At 39.5% G+C, this 18350-nt stretch overlaps 1 protein-coding gene across 4 annotated transcripts in view; it reads left to right on the top strand.

Annotated features, from left to right (window-relative positions):
• Positions 1-18326, top strand: part of ddr1 (discoidin domain receptor tyrosine kinase 1) — a 53106-nt gene extending 34780 nt beyond the window's left edge. For 2 of the 4 annotated variants that reach the window (XM_041987300.1, XM_041987301.1), the window contains exons 10-20: positions 1997-2146; positions 2658-2714; positions 5219-5385; positions 5606-5813; positions 6715-6834; positions 9850-10151; positions 10233-10360; positions 14111-14308; positions 14407-14674; positions 14957-15106; positions 16289-18326. In XM_041987300.1, the coding sequence (XP_041843234.1) occupies positions 1997-2146; positions 2658-2714; positions 5219-5385; positions 5606-5813; positions 6715-6834; positions 9850-10151; positions 10233-10360; positions 14111-14308; positions 14407-14674; positions 14957-15106; positions 16289-16429 (1889 nt within the window). In that variant the 3' untranslated portion in view covers positions 16430-18326. The remainder of the gene's footprint in view (positions 1-1996; positions 2147-2657; positions 2715-5218; positions 5386-5605; positions 5814-6714; positions 6835-9849; positions 10152-10232; positions 10361-14110; positions 14309-14406; positions 14675-14956; positions 15107-16288) is intronic. The other 2 variants (XM_041987302.1, XM_041987303.1) reach the window with 2 other exon arrangements.
• The last annotated feature ends 24 nt before the right edge of the window (positions 18327-18350 follow it).

Below are 18350 nucleotides of genomic sequence, written 5' to 3'. Positions count from 1 at the left end.
GGCCCAAATTGTGAAAGAGTGGTTCAGGAAGCATGAGACATCATTTTCACACATCATCGATACAAGATCTTGATGAAAGGTTAATGCAGCGCTGGATGGAATGAATCTTGTAACACTGCAGTAACTTATTGAAACAATGCCTCAAGAAATGTGTGCAGTAATTAAAGTTAAAGGAGATCAAATAAAGTATTAGAGCGTGTGACTTTTTAAGGGGGGGCTACATTTCTTTTTTGGGGCTGTTGCATAAACATGGCTGCCTGTCCAGTGGCCTAAAATCATCAGGATAGGCACAGAGGTAATTTTAGCTTCAGATGCTCCTCTCATCTTCCATTCCTGTTCAGATCTCTCATAGCAGGAATCAGTAGACCTCACTGTACAAAGGTGCAGGTTCACCCCTCATTTCTTTATATTTTGCTGTCAAGGAGTTAAAATTTGTTATGTTGTTACATCTTTAACAGTTTTGCAGGAATTATGAAGGTCTTTCAAAGTTTTTATTTGCACATTTACTTCTTTTAAACTCATTTAAAGTTTTGTCCTTGTACCTGACTTTTTTCAAAGGAATGTGTTTTTTGTTTGTTAAGCTACATAAGACTGATTTAGAAATGATTCATACATAAAAAGGGCAGCAATCTCAAGGGATAAAGTAGCGTTGTGTCGCCATGTTACCAACAACTTGAATTAAACAATTTTTCTGATTTTGTAATGTTTTGGTGTTTTATCCCTTTTTGTTGTCTAATACTTTAATGGAAAGCACTTTATAAATTAAAAATGATTCTAATAATTATTATTATTAGCAAAGAACTACTTTTACTTGTATATTTAGGCATTTTGTTAGTAGCAGCCTGTCACAATGACTCATGATTTGTTTCAATTTTTGATTTGGATCTTTAAAAAATGCCAAAGCTAACATAGTTTGACAGACACAAAATAGTCAATTTAAACCAACAGGTAATTCATAAAGACTTGTTAGCTGCATATTTTGCCCCAGTGTGCAGTTTGTCCTTAGAGCATTTGAGGAAACTGGACAAGTGGAGGACATTGGTTTTTGACACTTCTTGTCTACAGCAGACAAGAATTGTACAAATATAAGAATTTGTAAAGATACAGCAATGACCTGACACAGGACCTGAGAGATGCATCTGAACTTTCAGCTGATCTATTTACTGCTCACTGAAAAGGTCTCCTTGGAAGGTTGGCTGTCAAGAGGCCCTTCTGAGGGAAGGGAGAAAATGTTAAATTATGTCAAATGACACAAGAACTAGACTGAAAATCAGTGGCAACAGATCTCATAGCGTGATGAATCCAGGGCAGCTTTGAAGCAGAGTAGGAGAATGAAATAAAAGGCAGCAATATCCAAAAAAAGAAAAGCTTCTAGAAACCTGGAGAAATATTCCTGTAAAGACATAGCAAGAAAACCTGTCTGAAAGGGTTAAGACTGTGATGAATAACAAAGGTGGTCACAGGAAACATTGAGCTAATCAGAATTATACAACGTCTGTTTTTACCTAATCTATAGTCTTTCCAATTATCGTTGCACATTTCATTCAGTTGCTGCACTTGTTTCTCATTGTCATGCTAGTAAGCATTCAAGAGGTGGCTTAAAACGTTTGGACAGTCCTTTTAATGTTTGGTGCTTATTAAAACTACATTAAACATCTATGTGAGCTTCATGCTCAGTGATGCTGTCTGCTTTCTGCTCATCAGTCCAGCCTCCTTCATTAACATATATCCACATATAAGCTACTAGAGGTGTCAGAACAGCAAAATTAGCTGTTTAACTTAAGTTTGTGTGTTAACACTGTACACCTGTTTTAGCAAGGAATGCAACATTTCTTGAAAAAAACAATACAATTTGACTTTTGCCTGCAAGCACAACTATTTACCACCACAATGACTGTTTTCCATCTCCTATAAACATGTTGTATAAAAATCCCCTAAAGTTTAAAAAAAGGCTTTCATTAAATTTTCTTCCTTTTCTCTCTTTTTTCTTGTCCAGAACCGTTTGAAGAGGATGACACAAATGCTGATTCATTTCCTCATAAGCCTCCCAAGTTTCCTGACACCAGTTCCTTTCCTCCTGTTGAAGTCAACACCTCTGGTTCCACATTGAGTCATGGCTCCTCAAACACCACCACCAGGTCATCTGGTGAGTCCCACTCATCCCTTTCCTCTTTATCCTCCTGCTTATCACTCTACAATATATTCTCTTTGATGGCATCTCTCTAGCTGCCATTTCCTTACTGTTAGGGCTCTCATTACATGTCTCCATCGTCAGCCTTTGTCTCTGTGCCCATCTCTTTATCTCCAGTTGTCTGTGCCGTCTATCTGAAGCGGTACCAGCACTGACAATGTTGAACATTTAATTAGGTTCTATCTTTGCCTGAACTTTAGTCAGTGCTGCAGATTTCACTGCATTTAAAGAAATCTTGCTAAGAAGTAAAAGGTCAATTTCTCAAGGATTTTTTTTTTTTTTTTTTTAATCACAGTCCAGCTTTTTAAAACTCAGCATGAGCGTTTAGAGATTTTTGCTTAGAGCTATGAAAATCTTGCTGAGCCAGAATTGTTCTTTCCATGATTTTCTCTCCTCATCACTCTCCTGAGTCTTCATCACCTCTCTTCTTACACATTCCTCCTGTGTCCATCCCTCATTCCTCCAGAACCCCCCTCTACCACCACCTACATGACGGATACATCTGATAACTGGACACTGTCAGGTGAGAGAAAAAAAAACAAGAAGACTGAGAGGGTGAACTGAGGAAGGGGAGCTAGGCTCATCCTCTCTGGCCTCTCTCCAGTATCTTAAAACTGTCCTCATGCTCAGCAGAGAGTGTGAAGTATAACAAAGCAGGGATGGCAGGGGCCAGCTTTGGCACTGAGCTCTGTCCCCGGAGTTTGATGATAAACAGCTCGAGGGAAAAAAAACACTAACAAAGCTGTAGTAAATTATATTTATGTTGAATAACAACTTGGCTTCCTGTGGTCTCACAAACTGCATGTTTTGTTGGGGAGCTGGCCTACACAACTAAACAATAACAGGCTTTAAAAAAAAAAAAAAGCTGGAAATGGTTTTCTGTGGCATGTCTACTGCTTTGTACTTGTGACTGGATGTGGTTGGATGGCTTTGTGTTTATTTATTACCCGCATGGTGTTAAAGTGACACAGAGGGGGAAATCAAGGGTTTGTGTTCTGTTCTGACAATATAATGTATAAAACAGCCACTGGTACATGTAAACATATGTATGGATGTCGGTGCGGGTGTGTATGTTGACATGGGTTTATGTGGACATGCACGTTGTTATAACATGTTTAGGATGCATGCTCTTTTAGTTACGCTTTTTTATATTCTCCAAATTGTCATTTATTCTGTAAAAATGGCTTCAAGAGTTTTGTTTATAAGCAGAGTTTACACTAAGCTGTACTAAGGAAAGCCTTTCATCCCTCATGCAAATAACATGCCACATTTGACTTTCAAAGGAGGAAAAAAAGCTGGATGATTTTGATTAATACTTAACTACAAAGCTGCTGAGAAGCAAAACCACATTGACATATTGTTCCCAAAGCAGCAGGCTCTGGGGGTATGTTGCATACAAAATGCAAACTCAAACAAAAAAAAAAAAAAAACTGTCAGATGAGTGACGCCATGAAGCTGTGTAGTGCGTGACTGCTCAGAAAGAGCTAATGGCCGAACAGTGCATTAACCTACACCAACATATGGTTACACACCCACACAGGTCCTAGCATTACAGAGTTGTCTACAGTTTGTGAACCCTCTTTGAAAAAGAAGGAAAATAAATCACACAAAAAAGCCTACAAACTTTACAGTTTAACTTGATTTAACTGGATGTGTTTTAATCTTTGACTTGGTCCCTGTTCTACAGAAGCAAACCACACTAACATAACTTGCCAACAGCTGTGCCTCTTAAGCTTTTGTTGAGCACATTAAGTAACTATTTACAGTGAAGGTTGGAAAAATATATTTAACCTCTGTGCAATCAATTTCTACAGAAGCTTCTTTAAGGGAATTGTTCCAGTCAAAGTCAAACTAATCAATCACTGTTAGCTCATTTTTTTGCAACTTGGTCCTTCCTTCCTGTCTCCATTTTCTTTGTGGCAAGTTAATGGTGCAGTTAGTGCTGTGCAGTGCAGTTACTTGCTGATGTCAACACACTCTCTTGCCCAAACTCTGTAGCCCAGAAATGTCCCACACACCATAAAATACAATTCTATGCCTGCATAGAATTTCACTGCAACACACCTCTAATGGGTTATAAGACATAATAGGAAATTTTAGTGTGGGTAGTGTATGTTTATTAACAAGATTAGTTGATGTTGAACAACCTTCAGAGGGACTAAGAAAAAGCTTTATTAGAATGCACAAAGCTGGAGGTAAGTCAGTACTTCTACTATTCTTCCCCAGCAAGGAATGTCGTGCAAAATTTACAATTAAAAACCCAACAGGACAAATTTAAAAGGTTTCTACAATGGTAGAAAATGAATATGAGCAGTATTAATGGAAGGCACCATAAAGCCACTTACTGCTTTCAACATACTCAGCATGCCTCATGTGTACTTCACATTGCAAAGTTTTTATTTTTATTCAATATCATAATGTTGAAGGGGGAAGAAGGTATGTATGCCAATACCAAAGCCTCATAGTGAAAGGAGCATTGTGTTTTTGCTGATCTCCATGACGTGCTGCATCTAGACAATCTGAGAAAACAAACAAGTAAATGAAAAAGCAAACATTTGAAGATAAAAGTATCATTTTATCTTTAAACTTTGAAGTCAGAATAATTACTTTAGCCCATTTTACATGATGCTCCTAAAGAGGAAATATTGATGAAGTGAAACCTGTCTTTAAAGAAGAATTGTCTAAATTTCCTTCTCATACAAGCAGCTGTAGAAAAGGTCTGATGGAGGCTTTTGCTGTTGAATGAGCTAAATTTAAGAGTTCTCCAGCCTGCACAGCAAATGATTGATCAATGAGTTCAGTGAAGACATGAAAAGTACAAAAATTTAATTTTGTTTGATTTACATCTTAATCAAATGGTACTTTCATTAAGATTAGATCATGTTTTATGAGTAACCAAGTTGTGGACCTTTATATTTCTGAAAGGGTCACTTTTTCTTGCAACTGTATGCACACAAATATCTGGTTCCAGGCACTCATGCATATATGCTCACACTTAACCTTTCATCCTCTGTTTGCCCTCTTTAGAGCGAGAATTTTCTGCAGTTACTCCGAGGGCAGGGCTTCCCGTAGCCAAAGATGACAGCAGTGACACAGCTATTCTGATTGGCTGCCTGGTGGGCATCATCCTACTCCTGCTGGCGGTGATTGCTGTCATTCTTTGGAGGCAATACTGGAAGAAGATCCTAGGCAAGGTTGGTCCAGATTGACAAAGTTTTTCTAGTTTTTTTATCCCCCTCCCAGAGAAGTGTACAATGCTGAATCCCCATCTGGATGTGAATTATTTTACATTTGCTGCTAATCATTCAAAAATCAGAGTCTCTTCAGTTTGATTACACATCTGCTCAAGACATCCATATGGTCTTTTTGTATTACCTGTAAGTGAGAAAGCCTCTATCCCATCCCCAACCCCAGGCCCAGGGCAGTCTGTCCAGCGATGAACTCCGAGTTCACCTGTCTGTGCCCTCAGACAATGTGGTCATCAACAACACACACAGCTACTCCAGCCGCTACCAACGCATACACACTTTTCCCGATGACCGGGACAACGACAGAGATGGAGAAGGAGAGTATCAAGAGCCCAGCGCTCTGCTCAGGCCAAGAGATCACAGAGACAGCACAGGTAAATCATAAACACTCATAGAAACCCAGAAATGCTCTGCACCTCAGCTGATTCAGTGTTTCTGCTGTGGCTGAGTGGTTAAACTTCACATTTAGCCTTGCAGCTTGATTCAGATCACAAATAGCCTGACAAACAACATGTTGATTAAATGTAAAACATGCTAAATGTGTGGTGACATGGACTGATGAGAAGTCAGCTGCACACATTTGACAGGGAAATAAATTATTCGGACATTTGACACAATTCCAGTTTCCATACATATGAAATTTGAATCCCTACACTCATGTAAGAGGTTTGTGCAGATTATTTTGTTTGTGCTTTTGCAAACTTGTTTATAGATGAGAACTACAAAGAAATCATTTTGTGGTGTGTGTATCAGGAAAACAATGTGTTTCACCACGACAAACAAAAGTAAATCAAATCAAACACAGTAAAGAAGAAAGCCTACATGAAGATACAGTGTCGGAGGGCACAAATGATCTATTGTTCTGAGAAAAGGGAACAAAAAAGAAAGAGGGAGATGAAAGAGAGAAGTAAAGAAGGAATGACATTCTCTTTGCTTGCTTTATACCACAGGAGGTCGGCATGCCGTCTTTACTCGACGCACGTTTAAAATAACACGAGTTAACAAGCATTTGATCCAGTGCATTTTATGTTTTGGTTGTGGTCTGAATTTGTTAACTTGCCTGTTCTTGTGATGCTGTTCTGTCTTGTGCTCTCTGTTCCATCACAACCCTCCTTCATCTTTTGTATCAAATGAATATGCTAACAGTGTCATGCTAATGATTGTTATACGGTTTTGTGTTATGATTTTGAATGATCCATATTGTGGTGTCTGTGTGTGTGTGCCCCCTCATTTTATGCGCCCTTTGTGCGTGCTTGTGTGTATGTGTCCTCCCAGTCCTGCTGTTAAACAACCCAGTCAATCACCTGCATCTACCAGATCACAGAAAAAGCTCCAGAGTCCTAGTCGTCCCCAGCTCCACCCAGACTCAGGAAAAGAGTCTCAATGTGCCGCAGGGTAAGAGACCTCAAATTGGGCCAACAAAGTCAGAAGGATCTCTTGCCTCTCTGCTCACCTGCCTATCTGTCACCAATGCTGGAGCAGTAGAAGGGCATTCACTGTTGTATAACACAAAATAAATCTTCTTACGACTAATCTGTTGCATGTGTCTGACCTTCATCATCCCACCTTTTATTGACATAAGCTACGTTTACATGGAGAAATATTTTATCTATCTAATCAGATCAGAGATTCCAGCTGACATGTTTACAAGGACGCTAGATAGTGATCTTATCAGTTGTATTTACATGATGTACAGATTTAATACGTTAGCAACACTTTTGACATGTGCAGTGCCTACTAGTTTGGAGGAAGTTTTCGTTTTTTTTTATTTTGAACTTTTTGACTGTGATAATGCTCAATAATCCTTAACTATTTCAGTCTCTAACAAAAAATGTACGTTACGTCATGTAACTCCAACGTGGCTCAAGCATGCGCAAAAAGGAGATACACCACAGAAATATTCTTTTCTTCTTATCCTCCCTCGGTCAAATTTAAAAGTCTTTCCAAGCTAGGATGTTCGGATCAGCTGACATGTTTCGTGACACATTTTTATTCTGACTGGATGTTCAATCTAATGAAAAGTGCTCCATGTAAACGCAGCTACTGTTAGTCTTTCTTATTCACTCACAACAGTTAATTTGTGGCTGTAAAGGAATAGTTTGGCTCCAGGGGAATTAAAGATTTTTAAACTAGGATTAGCTTGTTTTTCTAAGTATAATAATAAGCTGTCCATACCAGATAAGCAGCAAAAAAGTTAAAATTTTAATGTATCAGGTGAAATGTGGATGGCCTGGCATTAAATTTGCTTTGGTGTTGAAATTTAAATTTAAAAGAAATCTGAGTCTCACTGGTAACTAATGCTGTGGGAGGAATTTTATTCATATGATTTGGGTCTACCATATTTAATCTCAGGGATTTTCGAAGACTTAGACAGTAAGACACGCACTCCACCTTTTTTGCTTAGTTTAGCTAAATTCCTAAATGCCTGTAGGATCATGATTATTTTGCCTAATCCTAAACATACTGAGCAAGTCAGCCAATATAACCACAAATTGCTGATGGACGTGTCCAGACTGCAGTAAATACATAACTGCTTTCATTACATTAATTAGTTTCTAATTATAAGGGAAAAAAGCAGTCAAATTATCCCAGAACTAATACAGCTGAACCTATAAACCACATCAAAAATATAGAAGTTATTCTTTTGATAAATAGTATTTCCTCATCTCCATTCACCTAGCTTCTCCTGAAACCGTATGCTCTCCCTGGGGTTTCATCATAGGATAAAAGTTATATTTTTGAGGTTTTCAAAGAAAATTACCTTTATCCTGTGAAGTAACATTTTTGTCCTTGTGGGTTTGCTCTGTCCTCTAATTCAAAGGGTGCAGTGGGTCAGTGAATAATTTAATTAGCATGATGTTAATCATTCACTGTGGCCATTGCTGTCATCATTTTGCAACAATAAGAGATTTTGGACCCATGTCGACAGTGCTCTCCTCCTCCGCCATCAAAACACCAAATGAGGGAATATCTTTTGAAGAGTTGTGCTATTTCTCCTGCTGAGTTCCTGTTACCTGCAGAGTCAATGTTGAGGCCCATTTATGGACCAGCCATTGTTTTGATTTTCCTTTCATTTGTCACTCATCTGTGCATGGTTAAGGCAGTTGTGTGACCAGTCCAACTTCGCAAAGCTGCCACATGATTGTCCCTTTTTAATTTATCCAACCATCCATTTATTGGCTAGAGTCCCAGTGGGGCAGAAGCCAATCCCAGCTGCCCTCAGGCCAGAGGCAGGGTACACCCTGGAAAGGTTGCAAGTCCATCACAGAGCCCCTTTTTAATTTAATAGTATGACTGTTCATTTTTTAGGATTATCATAATGATTAGAAGAACTTGACTAAAGTTGACCGCAAAGTTAACTGTTTAATACACAGTTTTATTATTCATTGGCAGTACTTGGATTAATATTGGATGAATAATTTCTTATCGTGTCCATTATTTTTTCAATGGTAAAACAACTTATTCAAATCCCACAATCCCGACAAGCCCTTGACTCATTTGCTGTCAGAACCTCGTGGGAGGATCTTGTGTTCAATGTAAAAATGTAGTTATCTTTTAGAGGTGTTTCCACTTATCAGCAAATTCTGCAGTAGAGTCTAATTCATTTTGAAAATAGCTACACCCCCCCCCCCCCCCTTTTTAAATTAATGAAAAAACCTTTATTCTTTGTCTCATCCTGCAGTAAGACATATCAAGCAAACCTTTAGCTGATGTCAGTGTATTTCATATGCATTTGGCATGTGCATAGACATTCAAGCATATAAAAAAAAAAGTCCTTATTTATTTCCTCAAAGGAAAATGGTATTTATGGGACATTTAGGTATTTACAGTCAGTCATCTGATTTTAGCATTTCCCACCATCACATATCACACTGAGACTAAGGGATACTTGTTAAACCATAGAAGGACATAGGAAAGACATAAACAAATGTGTAATCATGCAGGAAAATGTAAATTAAAGGGATCCAGACAAACTGTGGTATGTTTCAATATTTCTGTTGGATGACAGTTTCTCTGCATATTATCTCAGCTCCTCAATAGATGAATGTGCTGGCTGCAATGCACAGGTACATCATCTGCTTTTCTACAATAGGAGGCAGCCTTGAAGTGGCTTAGAAGAGCTGAATCTATGGGAAAAAAATCCTTTTAATTATTTATTATTTTGTATTGGATTTACAGTAATCTTCTATGTGAAGCTTCCAGTTTATGTTCACAAACTTTAAAAAAAGTAAAAAAAATTCCACCAAATTCTAAACTATCCCTTTACAATGAGTTGTCTGACTTTATATCATGTGATTGTTTCCTTTCATTCTGATTTACAGCAATAGAAAGCTGTTTTCTATTATTCAGTTCTCCTCCGTTGTCTCCTCATTTCACCTGCTCTTGTCTGCCTCTTCCTCCTTTCTCCAGCTTGTGGTTTCGACTTGGACATGGAGAAAGGTTTCCCCCCATCACAGGAGGAGCCTCCTCCCTATCCCGGCTCCCCTCCTTACCCTTCTCTGTCTCCACCCGTGTCTCCCCCTCTTCCTCCCAGCGTCCCCCACTATGCTGAGGCAGACATTGTAAGTCTACAAGGCGTTAGTGGTAACAATACCTACGCAGTTCCTGCCTTGGCATCCTCAAGCCCTGGGGCCGACGCCACCCCGCTGCCGGAGCTGCCACGCCAGTCCCTCATCTTTAAAGAGAAGTTGGGAGAGGGACAGTTTGGGGAGGTGAGAACTGACATGATGGATAACCTGTTTGGATGAAAGGGTGGTTGTTCTTTAACAATAACTGCGTGTTTTCAATAAAAGGTGCACCTGTGTGAAATAGAGAACCCTCAGGACCTTCCCAGTTTGGAGTTCCCATTTAATGTGAGGAAAGGTCGCCCTCTGCTGGTAGCTGTGAAGATACTGCGCCCAGACGCCTCCAAGAATGCCAGGTTTGTAACACCATACGCAGCTCAGCCTGGACTCTGGCTTCAGTGTGGTTCACAGTTTTCCTTTCTGTTTTTACAGCTTAATCTCCTCTTTTACACTTTTTCACATGCTCACGCAACGGCAGCCTTCCTGCTGAAGGTGCTGTTTCTGAAGTATCACAGGATTTAGTAGAGCTGAATTGATTATTTGTTATTTGCAAGGGAAAACTGTTGAAAGATAAAATACCACACATTTTCAGATTCCAGCTTCTTAAATGTCACTCTTGTATGTTTTTTTTTTGTTCTGTACAGTGCAATAGTCTTATTGTTAAACATTAAATAAACTAATAGAAATGTTATTTTAGCATCACAGTTCTTTGGCTTTTAGACTTTTGGTCAAACAGAAAAGGAATGTGTGAATATAACTTTTAGCTCCTTTTTTCCAATGAGTTATTTGACTAATTAAAGCAGTGTTTGCCCTACACCCCAACAAGACCCACTACCTCCACTAGAAGGTCATGTTAATTTATTTTGATCTCGTTTTCTATACACTGCCAAGTCTCAGCAGAAGTGATTTTAGGTTCCCTTTCCTATAAAACAGGGTTATACTGTGTCCTTTTATTAAAAACTGAACAGTCTGATGTTATTTATTTATTTGATTTACATGACGAAATGTCGTAGCTACTCTCTGCGTCCACAGTGGAGTTCTGCCCTGATGCAACATGTATAAACACGAACGCACACACCAGCTGAAAATCAGACAAAATTCTGAGTTTTTAAAAAATCTCCCAGTGCAGGTGAAGATGGAAACACTATCTCTCCAGTGTTGAGCGGGCCAAAAGACGGTTATTGACTCAGCTCTGCTGATTTTGTCAGATTTTTCAGAGCCTCTGGGTCAGTACTGCAATAGATTAGTCCCTTTCATTTTCACACAGAAGAGTTCTGCCTCAAAGTACATAATGTCTACAGCACAAAGAGGTCAGAGAGGCCATGCCGAAGGTCCTTATAGGCAATTAATAAAATCTATTCAAAAGAATACTGGGAGCCAGTGTGAAGAGATTAAAACAGGAGAGATGTGAGATTGCTTTGCTCTGGATGAAGATGATCAATAGATCTTTATTAAATGATGAAGCAGACCGTGGATTTCAAATACACTCAAATTTTTTATCTGTTTTTACTCCTCAGCTGTGCAGAAAAGAGAGTTATCTAGTTTTTTAAGATGTTTTTCTTTATTCCAGCTGCTTGTTTACTTTGGCTTTCTTGTACTTTGCTCAGGGCAGGGGAAGTCGGCATTCGTGAGCTTACAGTCTGTAAAAGACTGTTTATGTGCTTAGTGAGAACGAGTCAGGTAAACATATTAACCATCAAAACAAATCAATGAAGTTAAAAGTGCAGTAAACCAAAGCTTTGATGCTTAATTGAATTAATCAACCTCATTTTGGATGTTGGATTTACACACTAAATGCAAGATGGCTGCATTCTGTGTTTGTTTGCTCTGTGATCCAGAGTCTACATCCTCTTCAGGGTCTTGGAGGGGGCATGGGTTTGCCCAACCAGTCTACATGTGCTTTGTGGACTTGGAGAAGGCATTCAACCATGTCCCCCGAGGACTCCTGTGGGGGGTGCTCTGGAAGTATGGAGTACCTGACCCCCTTGTACAAGCTGTCTGGTCCCTGTACAACCAGTGCTAGAGCTTGGTCCTCGTTGCCGGCATTAGGTTAAATTCATTTTCAGTGAGGGTTGGACTCCTCCAAGGCTGCCCTTTGTCACCAATTCTGTTAATAATTTTTATGAACAGAATTTCTTGGTGCAGCTGAGGTGTTGAGGGGATCTGGTTTGGTGGCCTCGGAACTGGTTCTCTGCTTTCTGCAGATGACGTGGTTCTGTTGGCTTCATCAGGCCGTGATCTCCAGCACATGCTGGAACAATGTGCAGCTAAGTGTGAAGCAGTTGGGATGAAAATCAGCACCGGAGGCTGTGGTCCTCAGCCGGAAAAGGGGGGTGTCCTCTCAAGATCGGAAATGAGGTCCTGCTCCAAGTGGATGAGTTGAAGTATCTTGGGAAGTTGTTCACGAATGAGGGAAAGATGAAGCTGAGCCAGAAGGCAAAACTCTTCATTTTCTAGTTGATCTACGTTCCTACCCTCACCTATCGTCACAAGCTGTGGTACTTCCGGGAAGAATGAGGTGACCAAAATGGCGACCAAAATGAGTTTTCTCCACAGGATGGCCGAGCCATCCCTTAGAGATAAGGTGAGAAGCTCGGTCCTCCGGGAGGGGCTCTTCCACACAGAGAGGAGCCAGATGAGGTGACTCGGGCATCTGGTTAGGATGCCCCCTGGACGCCTCCCTGGTGAATTATTCTGGGCACGTCCCATTAGGAGGCGACCCCTGGGAAGACACAGGACACGCTGGAGAGACCACATCTCTCAACTGGCAAATGTGGCTGGGGAGAGGGAAGTCAACTGCCAACCTTAATGGTCCCAAGCAGTTCTGGAAAGAAATAAAAGCTTCATATGTGACTGAAACTACAAATGAAATGCCAGCCTGCATCATGAAAGATTCCTGTACTCTTACTGACAAATCAGATATTTTAAACTGTTTTAATGAACACTTTATTTCATCAACTTCTCAACTTCTGGATCTTTACGTGTAAACTCAAAACAGCATAATGAACAGTGGGTTCAACCCAAATCAACTCTACTGTCTTCTCATTTAGTTTTACTCCTTTGGATACCTTTGGATATGATGAATTTTCATAGAGCTTTAAAGCTATTAAATCTTAACAAATCAGCTCTTAACAACCATAACCATAAAACACCTTATAGCAGGACGACTAACACATTTTTAATCTTACACCTTCTCATAATGTCATTCCTACTGCTCGAAAATCTGAATTTGTTTTACCTTTTTTGAAAGGTTGGAACCCCTCAGTTTAGTAACTATAGGCTTATTTCTAAATAGTGTATTTTAGCAAAAGTTCTTGAAAAGCTTGTCATTGAGAATTTTTAGACACTAGCAGTATTCTGTGTCGACATCAATCTGGTTTTAGAAAACAGCACAACAACTGCTGCTATTAAGGTTTTGAATGCCATTACTGAAGCACTGGGCTGCAGGAAATATTGTGCAGCTCTTTTCATTGATTAATCTAAAGTATTTGACACAGTGGGCCATATCATCTCGACAGAAAGACTCCATGACACTGGTTTATCTGAACATGCTGTGGGTTGGTTTTCTAGCTACTTGTCTGCTAGAACTCAAAGGCTCCATTTTTGGATTTCTGGACCACTGTTGTTTTTTCATATATATAAATAATCTCTGTCTGAATTCATCCAGAACTGGTATCAAGCGCGTCATTTATTGTTCCTCCTCTTCAATATTGAAAATTATTGAATACCTCTAGTCTGCCTGTGATGGGCAGCTGTAGCTCAGGAAGGCATTAGTCTTCCAACTGGAAGGTTGTGGATCAATTCCAGGCTTCCCTGACTACATGCCTAAGTGTCCTTGGGCAAAACACTGAAACCTGCATTGCCTCTTGATGCGTCTATTGGGGTGTGTGTGGGTGAATGTGACATACAGTATAAAGCGCTTTTAGTGGTCAACTAAGTTTTTATAGGGTTAAATAAAGGAGAAATAAAAAATATTTATGTGTAACCAAAAATCATGAGATGGAAGCCAGATTGTTTATCTTCATATTTTCTTCTTTACCTCTCTTACACCCAGAAGTGTTAATCTTTGGTCATCACCTTCTCATGTTTTTATGACTTTCTTGTAGGAACGACTTCCTGAAAGAGGTGAAGATCTTGTCTCGCTTGAAGGACCCGAACATCATTCGGCTGTTGGGAGTGTGTGTGAGCAGTGATCCTCTCTGCATGGTCACTGAATACATGGAGTGTGGAGACTTGAATCAGTATCTGTCCCACCGAGTCTTGCTGGACAAAACTGGACCTTCACACAATACTCCAACCATTAGGTAACACATGCATACAGCTGCACATGCAGAGATGCAAAAAATACACTCTCATAGTCACATTTTTATTGAATTTTTTTGCTTGTCATCTTATCTCTCAGTTACCCAGCTCTCATCTCCATGGCCAGCCAGATTGCCTCAGGAATGAAGTTCCTCTCCTCTCTCAACTTTGTGCATCGGGATCTGGCCACTCGTAACTGTCTGGTTGGAGGTGAGAAGGATGAAAGTGGAGAGGATCGAGGTGGTGAGCGTCACATCAAGATAGCTGACTTTGGCATGAGCAGAAACCTGTATGCTGGAGATTACTACCGGATCCAGGGCAGAGCCGTGCTGCCAATACGCTGGATGGCCTGGGAGTGTATACTCATGGTAAGGAGATAAAGATACGGATGTGATGGTTGCAAATTTTTTAGTTTTGCAATTTTAACAAAACAAGTCTGTGCTCTCCAGGACACAAATGGTACAATTGTGCAAATACAAACATTAAAAACACCATTATCGACACACTCAAATGTGATAGAAGCCCATCAAATGTGTCATTTCTCATCTGCACTCTGCTTTCTCTCTTAATCACGATGCAGATCATTTTGATTCTAATGGAAACTTTGATGAGAAACAACAGTGTAAGTGTTTGTTGGTGTTTATTCTCAGGGTAAGTTCACCACAGCCAGCGATGTGTGGGCATTTGGGGTCACTCTGTGGGAGATGCTGAGTGTTTGTCAGGAGCAGCCGTATTCGAACCTCACAGATGAACAAGTCATCGACAACGCTGGGGAGTTCTTTAGAGACCAGGGCAGACAGGTAAGAGGTGTTTTTGTGTACAAGCGCTTCTGCAGATGTGTGAATTGTGAATATTTTTCTGTTCATTTCATTTTAAATCTCAACCATGCCAAAAATGTTCAATAAGTAACAAAAGAAAGGCATTTAGAGTTTAATTTTGCATATGATGCAAATTATTCTTTTCTATGATTTATTGAGTTGTCAGTTTATTCAGTTAATAATACACTCTCACTTTTCTAGATAATCATTCACTTGTTCTTTTGTTTGATTTCACAGCATAATGGTTTCTACTAAAGCAAAGTGTCTTCCACAGTACAATGTCATTAAACCAGAAGCCCTCTAGTTGCCTTTTTTTAAAGTGGGAATTATTTGCTGAAATGATTTATAATATATGTAATGCAGACAGAATGGGGGGAGGAAGGGAGAGTAAAAACAATACCCAGCAGCTTCTCAGTTTGCCTAACACCTGCCTGCCCACCCATCTGACCTCCATTCCTAAATTCAAATGAGTAATTTCTTCTTGCCACAGAGACAAGACAGAAAAACTACACTACAAGTAAACACATTATAAAGTTAGTTTTTGTTTTTATCCCTCCACAAATACCAGAAAAAGTTGAAAATATCAGAGCTATTTGTACAGAGATTTATGATTAAGCTTTTTGCATAATTTTCTCCAAAACAGTATCTCACATTTGTTCTTTTAAGTCTTCTTCCAAATTTAAATTGGTTTAAGGTTTTTAAACTTGTAGCAGATTTGATTTGAAAAGGAGGAAAGACAGACCAGTGGTGCAAGTTCCTCACATTTATTTATATATTTAGAGTAGCAATCAGGATTACTGCTTTCAAGGTGATTAATGTTTAAAAAATTAGAGTTTGTTTTTTTAATAAATAGCAACCCTGTAATCAGCTGCCTACAGTTCAAAACCTTAACTAACAGAAATTAAGGTCTTTTAAGGTCATCCCAGTTTAGTTTTCTTTCCAGTCACCCCTGCACCGAGGAGACAGGACTAAGGGTTATTCAGCAACTTTTAATTTCAATGTTTGTTTTGTGCAAACAGCTGTATTTCAGTCAGTGTTGATGTGTATGTCGGGTTTGAAACTCCAACTCAAGAATGAAAGACAGTTAAAATCAGAATTCTTAGAAACTCTGTGATTACAAACTAATCTCCACCTCCAGACACCTTTCTGTCTGTTTTTTGTCAGGTGTATCTCAGCAGGCCAGCTGTGTGTCCTCAGGGTCTCTACGAGCTCATGCTGAGCTGCTGGAATAGAGACTGCAAGCTCCGCCCATCGTTCGCCTACATCCACTCCTTTCTTACTGAGGATGCCATGAACATGGTGTAAAGAGACAGAGGCAAAGAACAAGGGGAGAGATAGCTTGTGTGCTCATACGTTCTGCTGCAGTGGGAAGGTGTGGTGGAGTGTACACTCACAGGGAGAGTGGGTTGCTTGCCTTTTGTATTTTGTACTTTTTGGGGGAGGATGGGGCTGAGACACCGCTGGTTCGGTTTTATTTCCACTTCAGACCCCACAGACAAAACCTTCACCCCAGCTTTTGGTAGGTATCGGTGAGCTATTTCAATGAGGTTGGTGGAGGGTGCAGTCTGCATAGGAACTTTCTCACTTCTGACACTTTACAATCAAGGAGAGATTGTGTGACAGGTGATTCAGTGCTGTAGAGTTATTGATACACAAAGCTTAATCACAGAAAATACTCTTGTTTACTATGACCATGATCAGTTAGGAAATAACAGGTTTGAAATTTTATGATCTTTATTCAGCTAATTAAATGCTGAATGCAGGCAAACATGTGAATGAACATTCACTGTGAACTTTGAACAGAACTGTTGTCCAGAGATGAAATGGCACACAGGGATTGTCTTAGTAGTTATGGCCTACAAACTGCAGTTCTATAAGATTACCCCCACCTACAACAACACTTCATACCATATTTGTTCATTTTATCTCAGCCCCATATTCTTACATAGTGACAGACATCCACAGTTTTCGTGGACAACTGTGAATTGATGCGGACCAGACAACAGCCCATTTTCTACAATGTGATTAGATCAAGATTACGATCAGCCACCTACCTCCCATCTTAACTATAAAGTCTAAGAAGCATCTTAACTCCATCTTTGAGATAACAGCTGCGAACCATGTACCAAAATGAACTTGTCAAACTTGAGAAAAGGAGCACAGAAGAGGAGAGTCCACAGTGTCTGAGATGTGACCCACAACTTGAAAGAGTTTTCCCAGCAAAGACACAGTACTGGCAGTCAGGACAGTGGATGGGACATCTTTACCGGGGCCTGTTTGGGTGTTTTGGTAATTCTCTCCTTTTTATTTTCTCCCCTTATCTAGCTGTGACTCAGTCACAATGGATAGATGTAAAATTCCACCACCATCTGCACTTTAAACCCTACATGCATATCCCCGGCCGTGATCAAACTTCCCTATGATGGACCTGAATGATGATTCCAGTTGAGGTGGATTCTGATACTTTTCACTTGCAACCATTTTCAGATATTTGTTTAGGAGTATTACAGTGTATCACAGATGCAGGACACAATCTAAGAACCCTCTTCAACACGGCTTTGCCAAACCATCAGATGTAAAATATTGTTTTAATAAAATGGAATGGCATTCTGAAATCATTTATGTGTAACAGCATTCAGACTTTTAAGTGTGTTGAGATGACACTTAACTACTAACCGATCACCCAAATGCATCACTGTATTTTTAAAGCATTCAAGGATTGCTGAAACAGGGAATTCTGAGATTCCTGACTTCCATGTGAAAGTCAACATGAATCTCTGTATTTACCCGTGTTTGTATATCAAGCTGACTGCGGTAGAATTAATGTTTCTACCTTACTGACTGTATAGTACTGTAAATCACTCCTAAGATCACGATCATAAAGTAATACATTTTAATGATTGTGTATGGTTGTGCCATTTGACTCATTTTTGATACACTGTAGTTCAATTAAACCCATTTTTATATAAAAACTGTGTATTTAGACTCTCCTTGATGTCTGATTTTGTCTCTTTGTGTCTGAATCTGAACATTACAGTTTGTACATATTTTATGGACAGAATTACAGTTTCCTTTTCTAATATATAGAAAACTCCTGTTACATTTTGGGTCTTTTGTGTCTGTAGAGTGCTTGCTACCTTGACGTTGTTGTTGCTTATTGTGTTGTCTATTTTTGTAGATGTTTTAATAAAGTTAACCTTTTCAAATAATGAGAGCATGCATCACA

Source organism: Melanotaenia boesemani, chromosome 6, assembly GCF_017639745.1.
Source record: "Melanotaenia boesemani isolate fMelBoe1 chromosome 6, fMelBoe1.pri, whole genome shotgun sequence".
Taxonomy (NCBI): domain Eukaryota; kingdom Metazoa; phylum Chordata; class Actinopteri; order Atheriniformes; family Melanotaeniidae; genus Melanotaenia; species Melanotaenia boesemani.
Note: the sequence above shows the minus strand (reverse complement) of the source record. Positions and strands in the feature narration are given on the sequence as shown.